The sequence below is a fragment of the Bos javanicus genome, chromosome 8 (genome assembly GCF_032452875.1).
Source record: "Bos javanicus breed banteng chromosome 8, ARS-OSU_banteng_1.0, whole genome shotgun sequence".
NCBI lineage: Eukaryota > Metazoa > Chordata > Mammalia > Artiodactyla > Bovidae > Bos > Bos javanicus.
This window is the reverse complement of record NC_083875.1, coordinates 44,364,639-44,383,563: the sequence shown is the minus strand read 5'-3', so window position 1 is coordinate 44,383,563 and position 18,925 is coordinate 44,364,639. Positions and strand designations below refer to the sequence as shown.

General features: G+C 43.2%; 1 protein-coding gene across 18 annotated transcripts in view; it reads left to right on the top strand.

Annotated features, from left to right (window-relative positions):
- Positions 1–18,925, top strand: part of KANK1 (KN motif and ankyrin repeat domains 1) — a 213,472-nt gene that overhangs the window by 191,813 nt on the left and 2,734 nt on the right. For 12 of the 18 annotated variants that reach the window (XM_061425447.1, XM_061425446.1, XM_061425448.1 and 9 more), the window contains 7 exons: positions 4,393–4,584; positions 5,258–5,366; positions 6,816–7,058; positions 8,439–8,526; positions 11,373–11,592; positions 13,851–13,993; positions 17,692–17,892. In XM_061425447.1, coding sequence (XP_061281431.1) covers positions 4,393–4,584; positions 5,258–5,366; positions 6,816–7,058; positions 8,439–8,526; positions 11,373–11,592; positions 13,851–13,993; positions 17,692–17,892 — 1,196 coding nt within the window. Of the gene's footprint in view, positions 1–4,392; positions 4,585–5,257; positions 5,367–6,815; positions 7,059–8,438; positions 8,527–11,372; positions 11,593–13,107; positions 13,804–13,850; positions 13,994–17,691; positions 17,893–18,925 lie in introns of those variants that run through there. The other 6 variants (XM_061425450.1, XM_061425461.1, XM_061425449.1 and 3 more) reach the window with 2 other exon arrangements.

Here is an 18,925-nt window from a genome sequence, read left to right as displayed (position 1 = left end):
GGCTTCCCTGTCCTTCACTATCTCCCAGAATTTGCTTAAAATCATGTCCATTGAGTTGGTGATTCTAGCTAACCATCTCATCCCCTGCCACCCCCTTCTCCTTTGCCTTCAGTCTTTCCTAGGATCAGAGTCTTTTCCAATGAGTTGGCTCTTCTTAAAGGAAAGTCTAAACTCTTGTTTACCACAGTCAAGTTTTACATTGTTTTCAGCAAATTTTTGATTGGTTAATTTAATTCACTGGTTCGTAATCCTGGCTGCACATTAGAATCACTTGCAGAACTTTAAAAAAATTTTTTATTTATTCATTTATTTTTGGCTATGCTGGGTCTTTGTTGCTGAGTGGGCTTTTCTCTAGTTGTGGCAAGTAAGGGCCACTCCCCAGCTGCAGCACACAGGCTTCTGGTTGTGATAGCCTCTCTTGCTGTGGAGCATGGACTCTAGGGCTCGCAGGCTTCCGTAGTTACAGACCACCCCCCTATCCCCCACGGAGCACAGGCTTGATAGTTGTGGCACATGGACTTAGGTGCTCCGCGGCATACGGGATTCCCCCAGACAAGGGATCAAACCTGTGTCTACTGCGTTGGCAGGTGATTCCTCGCCACTGAGCGAAGTCTCACTTGCAGAACTTTAAAAACCACTAATACTGGATCCATCTGCAGATATAGTTCATTGTATCTTACACCCAACTCAGGCATTCTAAGGGCAACCAGGTTGAGACCATTGAATTTTGTTGGCCACTTTAGTTTTGACTTTTTTGGCTGCACTTTTCATGTGTTTTACTTGAACACAGCAGTCATTTGTCAGTCTTAAAGCTGGTGTGTGTGTCATCTTATCTATGCCCACTAAAAACAATGGGTCTTTATCAAGATCAGGCAATTGTTTCTGGGTCACTCAAGAGCAGCCAGAGTTTCAACACAATCTGAAAAACATTTTCTGACAATAAAGGTGACAAATTTCCTCTGACCCAGCTAATGAGAACTTATTATCATTTATCATTGTTCTTTGCCTTGCTCATTAGACTTAACAGAGTCCCTGTGACTTTCTGTTGAATTACACAGGCACTTACTGAAGTCTTTCAATTATCCAGCACTGTTCAGAGCACTGCAGAGGACACATAATGTAGCACGGAGGGACTTCAGGGAGCTTACATTCTCACAGAAGGGATGTATAAGACCAAGGGAACAGAGGGCAGGATGTATTACAGGAAATAGAAATGATGCCAACCCTTGAAAAGAATGAGTGGAATTCTGCTGGTAAAGGAAGCTGAAATTCCAGGCCTGTTAAGACAGCCTAGTAAGGAAGGGCAGAGAGGTGGGAGTAACTCAGTCACCAGACCACTCTGAGTGAGTAGAGGGTAGAGTTGTTGAGCAGTTTAACTACCCCAGGCAAGAAGTAGCTGTCCTTGTTCACCGTGAAGGATCCTCAGGCACCTGCTTGAGAAGGTGGACCTTGACTAGAGGAGCTTTTAAAAGCCCTAGTTTACAAAACCAAGTTCTAGAGAAGAGGAGTGGTTGCCTCCAGTGGGAAGATTATCTAGAAAAGGGCAGCTGATGGGAAGTGTGCATTTACTGGGTTGTCAGAAATGTTCTGTGGCTAAATTAGGGAGGTGCTCACACACACATGCCTATTTACCAAAATTCATCAAACTCTACACTGAAATTCTGTTCATTTTATTTTATATAAATTATATGTCAATTTAAAAAGTATTTTTAAAGCTGTGTTTAGAAGGAAAGAGAACTATGGATTAAAAGACTTAAAAGCCGTAGTAACCAATGGAAATATAGGACTGAGGTTCTGATTCAAACACTATTAAAAAACATTAAGAGATCACTGCAGAAATTTGAATACTGACCAGATATATAATAATTTCAAATTATCTTTTTTTTTTTAGATTTGATGGTTTTAGCTTTATGCTTATTTTTTAAAAATGTTTTAGGAATATATACTGAAATATTTATGAATGAAAGTGATAGGATCTTCACCTTTTGCTTCAGAAGAATCATTGTGAATGGCTGGAGGCAGTATAGATGAAACCAGATAGCTGATCATTATTGAAGCTAGTGATGGAAACAGGGATTTATTATACCATTCTCTACTTTTGTGACTGTTTAAGGTTTCATAACAATAAAACTGTTAATGTATTTGCATTGTAAAACTCACTGTTGGTTCTTGAATGGGGAAGTGCCTAGTGAAGGTGTTTCTCTAGGGAGTGTTTTGGCACTTGAGGATTAACTGTTGAGACTCTTCGGAGGTTACTGTAGTAATTTCGAAGTAATGATGAATGAAGTTGGAAAAGGAGGAATGAAGATAAATGCCCTGCTTTGTTTACTTAAAGTAAGCAAAGGCACTGGTTGTTGCTGTTGTTTGGTGGACAAGTCATGTCTGACTCTTGGTGACCACATGGACTGCAGCACACCAGGCTTCCCTCTCCTTCACTGTCTCCCTGAGTTTGCTCAAACTCACGTCCATTGAGTCATTGATGTTATCGCACCATCTCATTCTCTGTCACCCTCTTCTCCTTTTGCCTTAAATCTTTCCCAGCATCAGGGTCTTTTCCAGTGACTCGGCTCTTTGCTTTGGCTAGCCAAAGTATTGGAGCTTCAGCTTCAGCATCATTTCTTCCAGTGAATATTCAGGGTTGATTTCTTTTAAGATTGATTAGTTGCTGTCCAAGAGACTCTCAAGAGTCTTCTCCAGCGCCACAGTTCAAAAGTATCAGTTCTTCAGCCCTCAGCCTTCTTTATAGCCCTACTCTTAACATCCATACATGACTAGTGGAAAAATCATAGCTTTGACTGGACGGACCTTTGTCAGTGATGTGATGTCTGTGCTTTTTAATATGCTATCTAGGTTTGTCAGAGGTTTCTTTCCAAGGAGCAAGCATCTTTTAATTTCATGGCTGCAGTCACCATCCACAGTGATTTTGGAGCCTGAAAAGGCACTGGAGACATTTCTTATTCTCTGTCAGGGGTCACATCAGGTCGTGGGGCAGTTGAACATTATTGGAAGGGCTGCATTCAGTACTCTGTCCATGCTGAGTTGGGAGGTGGATTTGTGAAGAAAGCACCAGAGAGGTCCCATTGCCTACAGAACTAAAGGAGGAAGCACTGTGCTGTTGATGAACAGAATTAGGAAATGTCAGCCACGTAGAAAATTCTGTGTGTGTGTGTGTGTGTGTGTGTGTGTGTGTGTGTGCTTAGTCACGTCAGTCATGTCTGACCCTTTGCGACCCTATGGACTGTAGCCCACGAGGCTCTTCTGTCCATGGGATTCTCTAGGCAAGAATACTGGAGTGGGGTGCCATTTCCTCCACCAGGGGATCTTCCCAACCCAGGGATCAAACCTGTTTCTTATGTCTCCTGCATTGGCAGGTGGGTTCTTTACAACTAGCACCAGCTGGAAAGCCCACAAATTCTGTGCTATACCCATATATATATATATATATATATAAATTATATAATAATAATTCAATTTTTCTGCTTCATCAGTGAACAGATATTAAGTACCTAACATAAGTAAAAGCAATCTAGAAGATGAGTGAGAGAAACAAAGTTGATTAAATTAGTTTTGTAGGCCCTTAAAATATTTACAGACAAGAAGGGAGTCTAAGGAATCAGCTAGTACCTTGTATTATAGATCTTGTAGGAGAGTCTTAAAGATGGGCCTTGAGAGTTCAGAGGAAGGAGAGTTAGTTTCCAGTGGGGAGATGAGGTAAGGCTTGGAAGAGGAAGTAATGGGAGGGTTGTCCATGTGAGGGAGCATAGGGAAGGAGCAGCACCAGGCAGAAGAGAGTAAACTGAGGCAGGTGTGCTTGTGAGAAAAGAGGAGACCCCACTTTCTACACTGGGAGGAGTTCCGCCTGCTGGGATGCACCCCAAAAAGACCACAGGTGTAGTGGGAAATAACCCTGGAGAGGTAAGCTAGTGCCAAATGGCAGATGTTAGAATATCTGGCTAAGTATTAATAGCATGAACTATGTTTTCTGAGTGGTAGAGCGATTTTGAGGTTTTTCAAGTTGCGTTTGAGCTGGAATAAGGATGGGATTTGAGCTGAGTGGGGAGAGGGGTAAATGTGAAGGAAGAGGGACAGTCAGGATGCTACACTGGTAGTCCAGTGTAAGGTAAGGTGGCAGCGCCAGAACAGACAGAAGAGAGGCACTGCGGAGTTAGAAGGACCGACCCGGATGTGGTCAAAGGGAAGAGATCAGAGTCAAGAAGGCCTTGGGGGTTTGATTTTTAGATGGCTTGGATAGTAGTGCTAATTATGCAGAAAGAAAACACCGGAAAAGTGCTTGAGAAAATGATGAATTGCAAGAATTGTTTTTAAAGCCATTTAGCGCATTTTATCTGGTCCTAGCATCACACATTTGTACACCCTTCTCCTTCCTCACAGGCAGTAATTTGGAATACACCTGTAAGTGTGGAGGCCTTCAGTCAGGAGGGCCATTAAACTCACAGACATCCCTGCAGGAGGCGGGGACCACGGAAGGGAAGCCCATCGGCAGCCAGGATACCTTCCCCACCCAGGAAAGCATGCTGTCTCCAGTGAATCTGACAGACGACCAGATAGCCGCTGGCCTCTATGGTAACTTTCCTCACTCACAACCCTTCTCAGCATCAGCACAGGACCAGAGTTGTCAGCGTTCCAGTCTAATGCCCGTGTTTCTTATAAATTGACCTGGAAAAATGATTACACAGTTGTTAGGAAGTAGGCCTAGAATATCTCTTAAGATTATCAAAGAAAGCCCCCTTGAGAAATGAGGTCCCCTTAAGAAAACTCATCTGATGTTGCAAATTACAAAATATTTTAAACAGCATTTCACTGTTTCATTTATACCTGTCTGGCAGGTATAAATTTTTCTAGGTTTATCTCAACTGAAAAAAAAAAAAAACAACTAATAATAATCCCTATCTTAGTGCCTAGATGGTTTTTGAGGATCAAGTGAGATATGACATCACTTTATAAACAGTAAAGCCTGATATAGATGCTAGTTGTCACTGCTTTTGTTATGTCTGGAAGGACTAATGGATTTTTTTTTTTTTTTTTGCATTTAAAGAATGTTATTAATGGAACTTTGAATTATTTTCTTTGCATGCACACAATTTTCCAGTGGATTTTGGACAAGTTTCTCATATATACATGCCAAGATCTCTAGTTACATAAATAAAAAATGAATGTACATAAAGAATACCTATTCACTTACTTATATGGGTATGAATTATATTAATTTTGATCACCATGATTCACTTCTCCACAGTATGTACAAATAATGAAAGTACGCTGAAGTCCATCATGAAGAAGAAAGATGCCAGCAAAGATTCAAATGGAGCAAAAAAGAATCTTCAGTTTGTTGGCATTAATGGAGGGTAAGGAAAGATGGAGGTACTAGTGCTGATACGTGGTCTGTTTCCTTTGCCTCCTGTCTACCCAAGTCCTATTTAAAGGTGCTAGTCTAGGATGCTGCCGTATAGGGTGACAGAAGATTCCCTCCTCATAAAGGTGCATTTGGGCCTCTCTTCTCCCTTGCTCTCTGTAAGGATATTTCGCTCTTGAAAGGATACCTGATGAAGCTGAGTAATTTACATCCTCTCACCTTTGATGTGAAACAAATGGTCTTCAAGGAAAGCAGCAGGCAGCAGGTTGCCTACATTGTTGGACAGCTTGTAACTTACCTGTGGCAGGACTGAGCAACAGACAAAGACTGAGAGCATTGCTCCGTGAGCCAGGGATAGTCATCCACTCCTTCAGAACGGGTTGTTGTGCTTGGCTCTCCAGGCTTACAAACAAAATAGTAGGGCCTCTTGCCCGAAGAGTAACCTCGCCATGCCATCTCTTCTTCATTTTCTAAATGGATGTGTTTTAGTTGTTTTATTCCTTCTCTTGTAATTGGCCCAGGTAAATAAATAGTCAAGCCTGTTTGTCCTCCTACAGTTGAATCAAAGCAGTTAATCCTATTAATCCATACATGGGCTCAACAAGAAACAATAGTGCAGAGTTAGTTGAGATAATATTTATAGTAAAGCGTGCCACAAAGGTTTAACTTAGTGGTGTCTGCTTTCCAAGTCATTAGCGTTTTATTGGGTAATGTGTCCCACAGTTTGGAGAGCGTGTACCAGAGGAACTGTTGGTTACTTACATAATCTGTTCACCTTGGACAATGGGAGAATTAAAGGTACAAAATAGGAAGAATGAAAAGGGGAAAGAAAAGGAACAGGAAAGATGAACAACCGCAGAATTGGTTTCCATAAAATAAATTTCCTTTGATTTACACTAAGCTAGAGGTGCTATATGGAGAAGGCAGTGGCACCCCACTCCAGTACTCTTGCCTGGAAAATCCCATGGACGGAGGAGCCTGGTGGGCTGCAGTCCATGGGGTCGCTAAGAGTCGGACATGACTGAGCAACTTCACTTTCACTTTCACACATTAGAGAAGGAAATGGCAATCCATTCCAGTGTTCTTGCCTGGAGAATCTCAGGGACGGGGGAGCCTGGTGGGCTGCCGTCTACAGGGTTGCATAGAGTCGGACACGACTGAAGCGACTTAGCAGCAGCAGAGGTGCTATATATATACATGCTATTTTCTACAAGTGGTTATCTGATACTGCTCAGCAACCTTGGTTATCCCTTTTAAGTGATAACCCATTCAAAACCACCAGATTTCTAAGTAGACCTTACTCCAAACTTCTAAGTGCAGGGTCTAAAAACCACTGGTGAAATTTCTGGAGTCATTTAGCAGCTTTCCCTTCATAAACATTTCTGTCACTGGGTCTTCATGGGCGCACCTCGCATCTCCTGAACTCCCAATTGCCACCTAGGTATGAAACCACTTCCAGTGATGATTCCAGCTCAGATGAAAGCTCTTCTTCCGAGTCAGATGACGAGTGTGATGTCCCTGAGTATCCTCCCGAGGAAGAGGAGGAGGAAGAGGAGGATGAAGACACTCGGGGAATGGCAGAAGGCCACCACGCAGTTAATGTGGAAGGTTTCACGTCCACCAGGGTGGAAGATGAAATGCAGGTTCCAGAATGCGAACCTGAGAAGGTGGAAATCAGAGAGAGGTGTGGTACATCCTCCCCCTCCCCGACCCTTGCCACGTTTGGTGTACTTTGGCAGTAGAATTGTCTGGTTGTGTAGATTGTGCAGTTGAATCTTAATAGATTTTTCCAGTCTCCAACAAAGCGCTAAACTTTACCTGGTCCTTAGAGGTGTGTACTTCTTGTCCTAATGCTAGTAGATACAAGTGCAGAAGTAATAATCTGCTAGATCTCTTATGGTAGCAAAGAGAAGGGCTTGGTATCTGTTCACCTTTGTTTCTTCAACTGTTTAATATCTCACTTTGTATGTGGAGGCACCATCCACCAAACTCTTAAGCACCACTAAAGCTTCCATTGTTTTAACAACCTCAATTATACTTAAAGCCATATTAGAATTTTTTGTAACCAACACATTTCACGTTTTAAAGTTTCAGATTTTACCGTTACCCATTTATCCTTATACAGGTGTCCTTACTGATATTATGGGTCTGTACTGATATTATATGAGAGGAACAGTTTTTGGCCTCAACCAAAGGTCACAGTTACTGTAGAGATGATGTGATCAGTCACATGCCCATAGTTTGTTGCTTATTGAGTGATTGGGATCACCACAAGAATGGCTTTGGGACTGTCATAAACAGCAGCTGAAATATCAAACACTCTGGTTGGCTAAAACATGTACTAAAAGTGTAGCCAATTTTAAAGCCTTAGCAAACGTGGAATCAATGCTTATAGAACAGGAGAGAACAGAACAGATGGAAATTTCAGTATGTTTTTTCACCATGTGAAGTATAACTAGAACATTTCAGAAAACTAATTTGGCAAATGAGTATTTAACTGCATTAACACAAGGTAAGTGTCTTTATACTTCAAGTATTTTCAAATGGCTCCATATTTTTTATATATGTTATTTTTTTTTAAAGCTTTATTGAGGTATACTTTATATGCCATATGTCATCTGACTTTTAAGTTCATGTTTTCATGTGGGTTAAACAAACCCTTCCTGAGTCACCAAATGTGATTTCACATGTGTGGTTTACTGGTCAGCGTAGTGGGTGTGTGGTAATTCAGATCTCCTCAACCCCTCAAGAGTAAAAATATGTTTAAGAACTTAGAACCAAAGCAGTGGAAAATCTCCATAATGCCACACAAGCCAAAGTGGTGAAACTGAAAGCTACCCTCATGAAATAAGGCCAGAGCTCTAGCTGGAGGCCTTGGCTCTGTATGTAGCATCCAACCTCGGGCATCTGGACTCTCCCAGGCAGGCACCTAGCGCCACCACAACCTGCTGAGGTTGACTTAGGGCTCCTGGTCTTGTAAAGGGTTATAGAGTTTGAGGTAAAGATGCCTTTCCTTCTGTAGTCAGTCTTGAGCTCTCTTTCTTCTATTTTTCCCCCTTTCTAGATATGAATTAAGTGAAAAGATGTTGTCTGCATGCAACTTACTGAAAAATAATATAAATGACCCCAAAGCTTTGACCAGCAAGGATATGGTGAGTTTGACCTATAGACCCTATCTCTCGGCAGGCCCTGGGCTGTTGTTGCCTGCACTCTTTCCCCCCCAGACTGTTCCTAGTGTGTGGGCAGAGTGACCATCCTGCTGCCCTGTGTGCCGGACGACCCTGTGAATGTCTCCCTCCGGCCTGACTTCAGATCTTCTTTCTCCAGCCTGTACTTTTCTTGGGGGCTGAGCATCTGCGAGGCAGATACTTGCATATGGAAAGGAGGGCTAATTGCAGCCATTTGTCATCTTTCTGCATGTCCGGCTGCTTATAGAACCTTGTGATCCAGGGAGCAGAGTCCTGGAATTTTTTAAGTTAGCCTGTGTTTTTAAGAGAAACCTATCTGAGCCGAGGTCAGCATTCCTTCCAATTATGAAACTGTGTATTATGCTCTGATGTGGAATGCAGTCAGTCACTATTTTTAAACCTAGAAATAACTGCACTTGTTGGCCTCTCACAGCTTGAGAGATTTAGAAGCCTGCGGCAAAGAGGTAGACAGTTTTGCCTTAAGGAGCATGAGTAGCATAACATAGGACAGATAAATATTTCCATGGCCATGGTGAATCAGATGTTCTTGCCAGGTGTGTTGCTCTAGGGATGTTTAGATTTGCAGCTTCTTTCATAGGTTAGACCAGCCTTCTGGTAGACACTTGAATTCAGTGCATTGAGAAGGTATAGCATTTCATGTTATTCTAGATAGTAATGTTCATTTGAATCTTAGCATATTAGTGGAAGATTTAATGTGAAGTTTTATGCTAAATAATCAAAGTCTGCAGCTGATGAGACAAGTTGATTCATAGGTCTCACAAAGTTGTAGAGTTATGAAACCAAAATGTTAAGATGGAAGAGACTTAGGGAATTACCTAATGCTGGAAAGGCAAATAGTTTTCCTCACATAACAAACACAATCTGAAGAAAAATTGGTGATGGCTAGCACAGGAGAAGGACATACGTGTTCCCACCAGGACACTATCCTGGTCTATCCCGCTTTAACTGAGGCCCTAAAGATTATAAGTAGCTGCTAGTTAGTGCTTGGAATGGATGATACCTGTCTTCAGTTCTCATCCCATGGTTTTTTTTCATCCCAACTAAATCATGTTACCTTGTTATATGGCATCATTTTTGAAAATTATGCTGTCTTTTCACATCTGTTTATATTGCTTTAGAAACTTAAATTTATCAGAGCCAGCTGAATCTTGACCTTCAAATATTGTACTGAAAAAGGAGCATAGCAGTGATGTTTACAGAAGGAAATACTAAATGAAGTCCCCAGCCTAGGGGGACATTTATGTACATGTTGAACTCTTATCAGTATAGACTAAGTGCCTGTCTGTACCTTGGTCACAAATAATAAAACCAGGAAAGGTCGCTGCACTGTTAATATTTCCCACTAGGTTTAACCTGAACTTAAAACTGATGCTTTCAGACCCCAGATTTTATGGCTGTTATATACTTTTACTTTTACCTTCCCCATTGTTATTGCTGTTTAGTCACTAAGTCTTGTCGGACTCTTGTGACCCCATGGACTATAGCCCCCCAGACTCCTCTATTCATGGGATTTCCCTGGAATGAGAATTTCCCTGGAATGCCATTTCCTTCTCCAGGGAATCTTCCTGACCCAGGGATCGAACCTGTGTCTCCTGCATTGGCAGGTGGATTCTTTACCACTGAGCCACCAGGGACTTTACCTGTAATACTAGGTTATGTGATCCTCAGGGAGGACTTAACATTTCTGGGGCCCCAGTTGTCAAGCATGTTCTTAGCACACACCCCAGGATTGGTCCATTTTTTTGTTAACTGAATATTCATTCAGTAAAGACATGTTTAAAGTACTGTGCTATGAAAAGTTCCAAATGTGAATGATCGCAACGCCAAGGCCATGTAACCGTATCAGGACACTGAATATGTAGTTATAACAGAGTTTGACAACCAGATGATATAATTCCCCTTCCTTCTGTGTGAGGTATCCAGAGGAATTGAAATCTGAATATGTGAGTGAACAGAAGAAAAGAAAAATTAGATGAATTCTTTGCTGGTCAGGACCCTTTTCATTCAAGTGACCCAAACTATGAAATGCCAATTTCATGTGTCCACAGCCTAAGGGAAGGCAAGTGGGGCTGATGACCAGATGCAGATGTCCTGATGGGAAAAAGTAATTTGTTTCAGCAAAAAGTAATTTGCTTTTTATTCTCTTTCTGTGGTTGAACATTTTTATTTGGGATGTAGTAAGAATCAGGTTGCCTGCATGGTTATGGTCTCTAGCCTAGTGCTGTGGAGATGGATGTTGAAGGAGTTGAAGTTGGACTGGACAGGAAGGAGGCAACCTAATTGTGTCAAATGATTTCTCCTGTCCTGATTACTATGAAAATCATTTTCAAGGCCAACCTCCCTACATAATATTAATAGTTCAATAATAAATGGACCCTGGCCTAAGTGACTTAACATGTATTACCTCATTTGTCATCACAAACATGGTGAAGGAAAGGTATTTTTATTAGCCCATTTTTCAGATGAAGAAACTGAGGTACAGAGTAAGTATCTTCCCCAGCTTTGAACAGCTCATCGCTAGCAGAATTAGAATTTTAGCATCCTGGTGTAATTCTTGCACGATGATATAGAATTTAGAACATGTGCGTGTGTGCAAATCAGAAGGTATACTTCAGTTTGGAATTTGAGGCTTCTCTGAGGGCTCTGGGTTTTATTAGTTGTTCTTTGAGACCAAAGTCTATCTGCATGTGCTTTGACTATAAAAGGCCTGATTTCTTGGGCTTTCAGCTAGGTCTCAGAAAGGTCTATAAATAGAACTGCTAATGGCCAACTGCTTGGTGTCTTGGCAGCGGTTCTGTCTGAACACCCTCCAGCACGAGTGGTTCCGCGTGTCCAGCCAGAAGTCGGCCATCCCGGCCATGGTGGGGGACTACATAGCCGCCTTTGAGGCCATCTCACCGGAAGTCCTGCGTCACGTCATCAACATGGCGGACGGCAACGGCAACACCGCCCTGCATTACAGCGTGTCCCACTCCAACTTCGAGATCGTGAAGATGCTCTTGGACGCGGGTACACTAGCAGTCCCTTTCTCTCCTCCAACAGACTCAGGTTGTGACTCATCTCGAAGGAGCTAGCCGACCCACTCCTCAGTTTGGTGACCCTTCTAAAAGCCTTTACATTGCTTTGCCCCATGAGACGGTAAGAATCTCATTCTTGAGTCATTCATGGGAGGCTTGAAGCAGATTCCAGATCTGTTTTGGAAGGTGCCATTGAGGATATTCGGTGGTGCAGTTCAGCAAGATGTATCCTCGGTAACACACATGCCTCACATTCCATTCGAGAATGTAGCCAATGGATGTATTAAACATGGAGTAATGGGGTGTTACATAGAAGGGTCCCCTTGAGAAATAGGGAGCTTTCAACTTTTTGTTCAAATGGAACAGCCCTATTATCAATACCTTGAGTCTACAAGTCACTTTATTTCTTTTTGAAATACGTATTTTTACTTCTAATTTGATGGATACAGAATCCACAGTACCTCACTCTGATGAGTGAGAACGCAGTGTGAACATCTGATTTAGAATATGCAATGCAATTGTCCGGTTTTCCCATTCTGCTTCTTGACCCAACTGTCCCAATTTTTTTCTGCTTTGTTTTGGGAACATTAGATTAATGCAGAGAAGAGACCAAACAAATCTATCTTTTTTTCTAAGTTTGATTGTTCCCAATTTAAGGGTCATTTTAGGATAAAACTGTTTCCAGTTTAAAGGAAGGAATTCCAAGCCTCCTTCCCAGAGGAAAGTCCTTCAGACTTTCCAGACTATAAACAGAGCTGATGATACTCTCAGCGCAGGTTACTGTTTAAACAGAGAAGTGGATAATATCCGGGAAAGTTAAGAACAGGATTTCAGGACTGCTCCTGAAAGTAACAGTTTAATCTGCCCTTGGAAATTTTGCATGGGCAGGATATTTTGGTAAACTAAGTTATTTTAGTTCCATTGTTGGATGGCTTTGGTTAATCACTTTTCTGGGTTTACTTCACTTTTTATAATGCTCACCTTTATAGACTTAGATTGTGGCTCCATAAAGAATGTTTGTGAATCTAGGATACTAGCAACATCAGCAAAGAGCCGAATGCCGGAGATAGTAAGGTGCCTCGAAGAGCATGTCTGTTCACCCGATTCTCCATCAGACAGCTTTTTTCTTTTCTTTTTCCTTTTCTCTGTTAAAAAATACACACTGTTGTAAATACCATTATGTCCCTAGTATGCAGTTGTTTAGAACTTAAAAACTTTTTCACCATACAGTCTCTTCTCAGTCTCAATGACAGAAACACCCTAAGCACTTTAATTGTATCTGGTCTCACATAAAAAGTTTCTTGCCTGCACTTCCCATTCCTTTCATTTTATTAGAAAGTGCTGAAGGAACTTAAGGATGCCTGCAGGATAATTTAGGCCCTGTGTGTGTATATGCTTAGTCATGTCTGACTCTTTGCAACCCTGTGAACTGTAGCCTGCCAGGGTCCTCTGTCCATGGACTTTTCTGGGCAAGAATACTGGAGTGGTTTGCCATTTCTTCCTCCAGGGGATCTTCCTGACCCCAGGGATCAAACTCTAGCTCCTGCGTCTCCTGCACTGACAGATGGATTCTTTACCACTGAGCCACCTGGGAAGCCTAATTTAAGCCCTGAAGACTCCTTAAGAATTACAGGACTAGATAAGTTCTGGTTTATTGAGTCTAGGAGTCCCTGACAGTTTGTACGGGATTTAACTAAAGTTGCTGTCAGACCACAATTCTTAGAGCTGGGTGTCATATGATTGGATTCTAATTTGAAGGGTCATACATGAGAGCATCAAGCTCAGGGTCTCAGAGTGAGCAGTGGTTTATGAGTGGGGAACACCATATTCAGTGTTCCTACATAAGCCTCTACAAATCCTTCTTTCCCTTATAGTCTGATCACCTTCTTCACTCCAAAATGGTGATTTTCTAGACAGAGATTAATGTCTAGATTCCACATTATATTGTATTCTTCAAAGCAACCATTACTTGGAACAGCCTCCCAGACTTCCAAGCTGTTGTAGTTCAACCGCTATTTGCAAACAAGAGGGGCTGTGAAAGCTTGCTGTCATTTCTCATGACCTAGAAAAAAACTTTTTCTTTGGTTTAGTATGAAAACATCTCTCACATTTCCTTCTGACTCACTCTGGGACTTTGACTGCTGGAGGCCATTTTACTGGGCTCTCCCATACTCCACACCTTCAGTTCAGGAGGGCAACTGATGCTGTTGGAAGACTGGTTCTTGCCTCAAGAGACTCATGTTTTTGCAGACGTGTGTAACGTGGATCACCAGAATAAGGCAGGGTACACCCCCATCATGCTGGCAGCCCTCGCTGCCGTGGAAGCAGAGAAGGACATGCAAGTCGTGGAAGAGCTCTTCGCCTGTGGGGATGTGAACGCCAAAGCCAGCCAGGTGAGTGCACTTACTTGCAGGTTCTGTGCTAGCTGGCATAGCTGTGACCTGCACAAGTGCCCCCGCCATGCTCCTAACCACTGAGCACAGTCCATGTGCTTGATGACCAAACACACCCATGAAACGCCAGCTTAACCACACAGTGGAAACTTCTCCCTTCTCTGCCTTGCGTTGCGTCTGTTTGAAGCCATGTGCACGTGAATCCTGGGTCAGCCTGCCTGTGAGTGACTGGGAATTCCCACCATCTACCCAGTGGCCACTGCTCCCTGACTGTCTCCAGATCACAGTGTCTTCCTGCCTGCACAGGGCCCCTCACCCAGGTGTGATCACAGTTGACTTGTGACCATCTTCTAAACTTCCCAGCTCCTTATTATCATGAGATGGACCCTCCAAGCCAAAGGGAAAACTGACTCATGACTTTAGGGTCTTATGATCTCATAGTTCACAAGAAGTGAGTTTCTCCATGACTGCCACCACCCAAATCAGATCAGTTGCTCAGTCGTGTCTGACTCTTTGCGACCCCATGAGTCACAGCACGCCAGGCCTCCCTGTCCATCACCAACTCCCGGAGTTCACCCAGACTCACGTCCATCGAGTCAGTGATGCCATCCAGCCATCTCATCCTCTGTCGTTCGCTTCTCCTCTTGCCCCCAATCCCTCCCAGCATCAGAGTCTTTTCCAGTGAGTCAACTCTTCGCATGAGGTGGCCAAAGTACTGGAGTTTCAGCTTTAGCATCATTCCTTCCAAAGAAATCCCAGGGCTGATCTCCTTCAGAATGGACTGGTTGGATCTCCTTGCAGTCCAAGGGATTCTCAAGAGTCTTCTCCAACACTACAGTTCAAAAGCATCAGTTCTTTGGCGCTCAGCTTTCTTCACAGTCCAACTCTCACATCCATACATGACCACAGGAAAAACCATAGCCTTGACTAGACGAACCTTTGTTGGCAAAGTAATGTCTCTGCTTTTGAATATGCTATCTAGGTTGGTCATAACTTTCCTTCCAAGGAGTAAGCATCTTTTAATTTCATGGCTGCAGTCACCATATGCAGTGATGTTGGAGCCCAGAAAAATAAAGTCTGACACTGTTTCAACTGTTTCCCCATCTATTTCCCATGAAGTGATGGGACCGGATGCCATGATCTTTGTTTTCTGAATGTTGAGCTTTAAGCCAACTTTTTCACTCTCCACTTTCACTTTCATCAAGAGGCTTTTGAGTTCCTCTTCACTTTCTGCCATAAGGGTGGTGTCATCTGCATATCTGAGGTTATTGATATTTCTCCCGGCAATCTTGATTCCAGCTTGTGTTTCTTGCAGTCCAGCGTTTCTCATGATGTACTCTGCATAGAAGTTAAATAAACAGGGTGACAATATACAGCCTTGACGAACTCCTTTTCCTATTTGGAACCAGTCTGTTGTTCCATGTCCAGTTCTAACTGTTGCTTCCTGACCTGCATACAAATTTCTCAAGAGGCAGGTCAAGTGGTCTGGTATTCCCATCTCTTTCAGAATTTTCCACAATTTATTGTGATCCGCACAGTCAAAGGTTTTGGCATAGTCAGTAAAGCAGAAATAGATGTTTTTCTGGAACTCTCTTGCTTTTTCCATGATCCAGCAGATGTTGGCAATTTGATCTCTGGTTCCTCTGCCTTTTCTAAAACCAGCTTGAACATCAGGAAGTTCACGGTTCACATATTGCTGAAGCCTGGCTTGGAGAATTTTGAGCATTACTTTACTAGTGTGTGAGATGAGTGCAATTGTGCGGTAGTTTGAGCATTCTTTGGCATTGCCTTTCTTTGAGATTGGAATGGAAACTGACCTTTTCCATTCCTGTGGCCACTGCTGAGTTTTCCAAATTTGCTGGCATTTTGAATGCAGCACTTTCACAGCATCATCTTTCAGGATTTGGAATAGCTCAACTGGAATTCCATCACCTCCACTAGTTTTGTTCGTAGTGATGCTTTCTAAGGCCCACTTGACTTCCAGGATGTCTGGCTCTAGGTCAGTGATCACACCATCGTGATTATCTGGGTCGTGAAGATCTTTTTGGTACAGTTCTTCTGTGTATTCTTGCCATCTCTTCTTAATATCTTCTGCTTCTGTTAGGTCCATACCATTTCTGTCCTTTATCGAGCCCATCTTTGCATGAAATGTTCCTTTGGTATCTCTGATTTTCTTGAAGAGATCCCTAGTCTTTCCCATTCTGTTGTTTTCCTCTATTTCTTTGCATTGATCGCTGAAGAAGGCTTTCTTATCTCTTCTTGCTATTCTTTGGAACTCTGCATTCAGATGTTTATGTCTTTCCTTTTCTCCTTTGCTTTTTGTTTCTCTTCTTTTCACAGCTATTTGTAAGGCCTCCCCAGACAGCCATTTTGCTTTTTTGCATTTCTTTTCCATGGGAATGGTCTTGATCCCTGTCTCCTGTACAATGTCACGAACTTCATTCCATCGTTCATCAGGTACTCTGTCTATCAGATCTAGGCCCTTAAATCTATTTCTTACTTCCACTGTATAATCATAAGGGATTTGATTTAGGTCATACCTGAATGGTCTAGTGGTTTTCCCTACTTTCTTCAATTTAAGTCTGAATTTGGCAATCAGGAGTTCATAGTCTGAGCCACAGTCAGCTCCTGGTCTTGTTTTTGCTGACTGTATAGAGCTTCTCCATCTTTGGCTGCAAAGAATATAATCAGTCTGATTTCCGTGTTGACCATCTGGTGATGTCCATGTATAGAGTCTTCTCTTGTGTTGTTGGAAGACAGTGTTTACTATGACCAGTGCATTTTCTTGGCAAAACTCTGTTAGTCTTTGCCCTGCTTCATTCCGTATTCCAAGGCCAAATTTGCCTGTTATTCCAGGTGTTTCTTGACTTCCTACTTTTGCATTCCAATCCCCTATAATGAAAAGTACATCTTTTTTGGGTGTTAGTTCTAAAAGGTCTTGTAGGTCTTCATAGAACCGTTCAACTTCAGCTTCTTCAGCATTACTGGTTGGGGCATAGACTTGGATTACTGTGATACTGAATGGTTTGCCTAGGAAACGAACAGAGATCATTCTGTCGTTTTCGAGATTGCGTCCAAGTACTGCATTTTGGACTCTTTTGTTGAGCATGATGGCTACTCCATTTCTTCTGAGGGATTCCTGCCCGCAGTAGTAGGTATAATGGTCATCTGAGTTAAATTCACCCATTCCAGTCCATTTCAGTTCGCTGATTCCTAGAATATCAACATTCCCTCTTGCCATCTCTTGTTTGACCACTTCCAATTTGCCTTGATTCATGGACCTGACATTCCAGGTTCCTATGCAGTATTGCTCTTTACAGCATCAGACCTTGCTTCTATCACCAGTCACATCCACAGCTGGGTATTGTTTTTGCTTTGGCTCCATCCCTTCATTCTTTCTGTAGTTATTTCTCCACTGATCTCCAGTAGCATATTGGGCACCTACTGGGGAGTTTCTCTTTCAGTATCCTATCATTTTGCCTTTTCATACTGTTTATGGGGTTCTCAAGGCAAGAATACTGAAGTGGTTTGCCTTTGATCTTTTTTTTTTTGCCACCACCCAGCCCCAAGTAATTCCCTGTCAATGCTTTCCCATTATCTTTCTCCCTGCTTCCCTTCCCCCAGCACAGCCGCACTGTGGGTCACACCCTGCCAACCCACCACGTGCTTCTCAAGTCTGCTGTCATTTCTCCTCACAGGCAGGACAGACGGCCCTCATGCTGGCAGTCAGTCACGGGCGGATCGACATGGTGAAGGGCCTGCTGGCCTGCGGGGCTGATGTCAACATTCAGGACGACGAGGGCTCCACTGCCCTTATGTGTGCCAGTGAGCACGGGCACGTGGAGATCGTCAAGCTGCTGCTGGCCCAGCCAGGCTGCAATGGCCACCTGGAGGACAACGTAAGCTGTCTTCGCTGGTGGGGCCTCCAGGCCAGTGACATGCAGGGACTTGGGGGAGAGGCAGTGCTGCTTGACCAGGGGAGAGAGCAAATCCTCCTTTATCCTCCTCAGGGATTTGTGTTGTCATCCAGGCCACTTCCCTTTACAGCCCAGCTTGGCAGCATCTTCTGTGTACAAACTAATATTCCCATTAACTGAAGCCAAGGGCAGAAAGAGAAATAGGCCTCACTCCAAAATTTATAAAAGGAAGAAGGTGATGGGCATGTACGAGAACCAGTGTACTGAAGGGAGATAAACAGATTCATAATACAGAAGCGAATTTGGTGTGGGTAACTGCCAGGTGACCTGAAAGAAGAGGACCAGCCCCACCCCCCGCCCCCGGTCCACTTGGAAACCCTTCACTGGGGCCCATCCGAGTGAATAATTTGTGACCTTTCATCAGCTAGGGGATCCAGACTGTCTTGGCTTGTTTTCAGCACATTTTCCCACTCCTTCTCGGGCTGTTCCCATCATTGTCACTCTCATCTCCTTCCTCTCCCAGTTCCCAAACTTTCCCATTCCCAGATAACCCCTTGACTGGAAAACTGGAAAAAATTCTGAGGAAAGCTGCTGATCTGGGTGTCTCCAGACCAAAGAGGAAGAGAACCAATAGGTCATGGTGCAGGAACTAACATTTGGGTGGTGACAAGATTCAGAGGGCCAGGTCCCAGAGGACTGGCTGGGTTGGTTCTCTTTTTGAAAGTTTCTCTCTCTGGAGCACAGGTTGAAACCAGGGCTTCCATTGGCCCCAAACACTAAGAGATTAGAGGGAAAACATTCTCCTTTGCGCTACACTTGAGATCCTTGTAGGCCCACACCAGCAGGAAGAGCCAGTCAGTACAGGCATTCACTGGCAGGAAGGACTGACTGGCCTCTGCAGTTGCAGTGACCTCCCCGGGAGCACGTGAGCTGCGGTTGCACCAGATTCCCTTCGCTCCATTGCAGAGGAGGGCCAGTTGCCAGCTTCTCTTTCCTTAAGAGCAGTCTGTGTTTC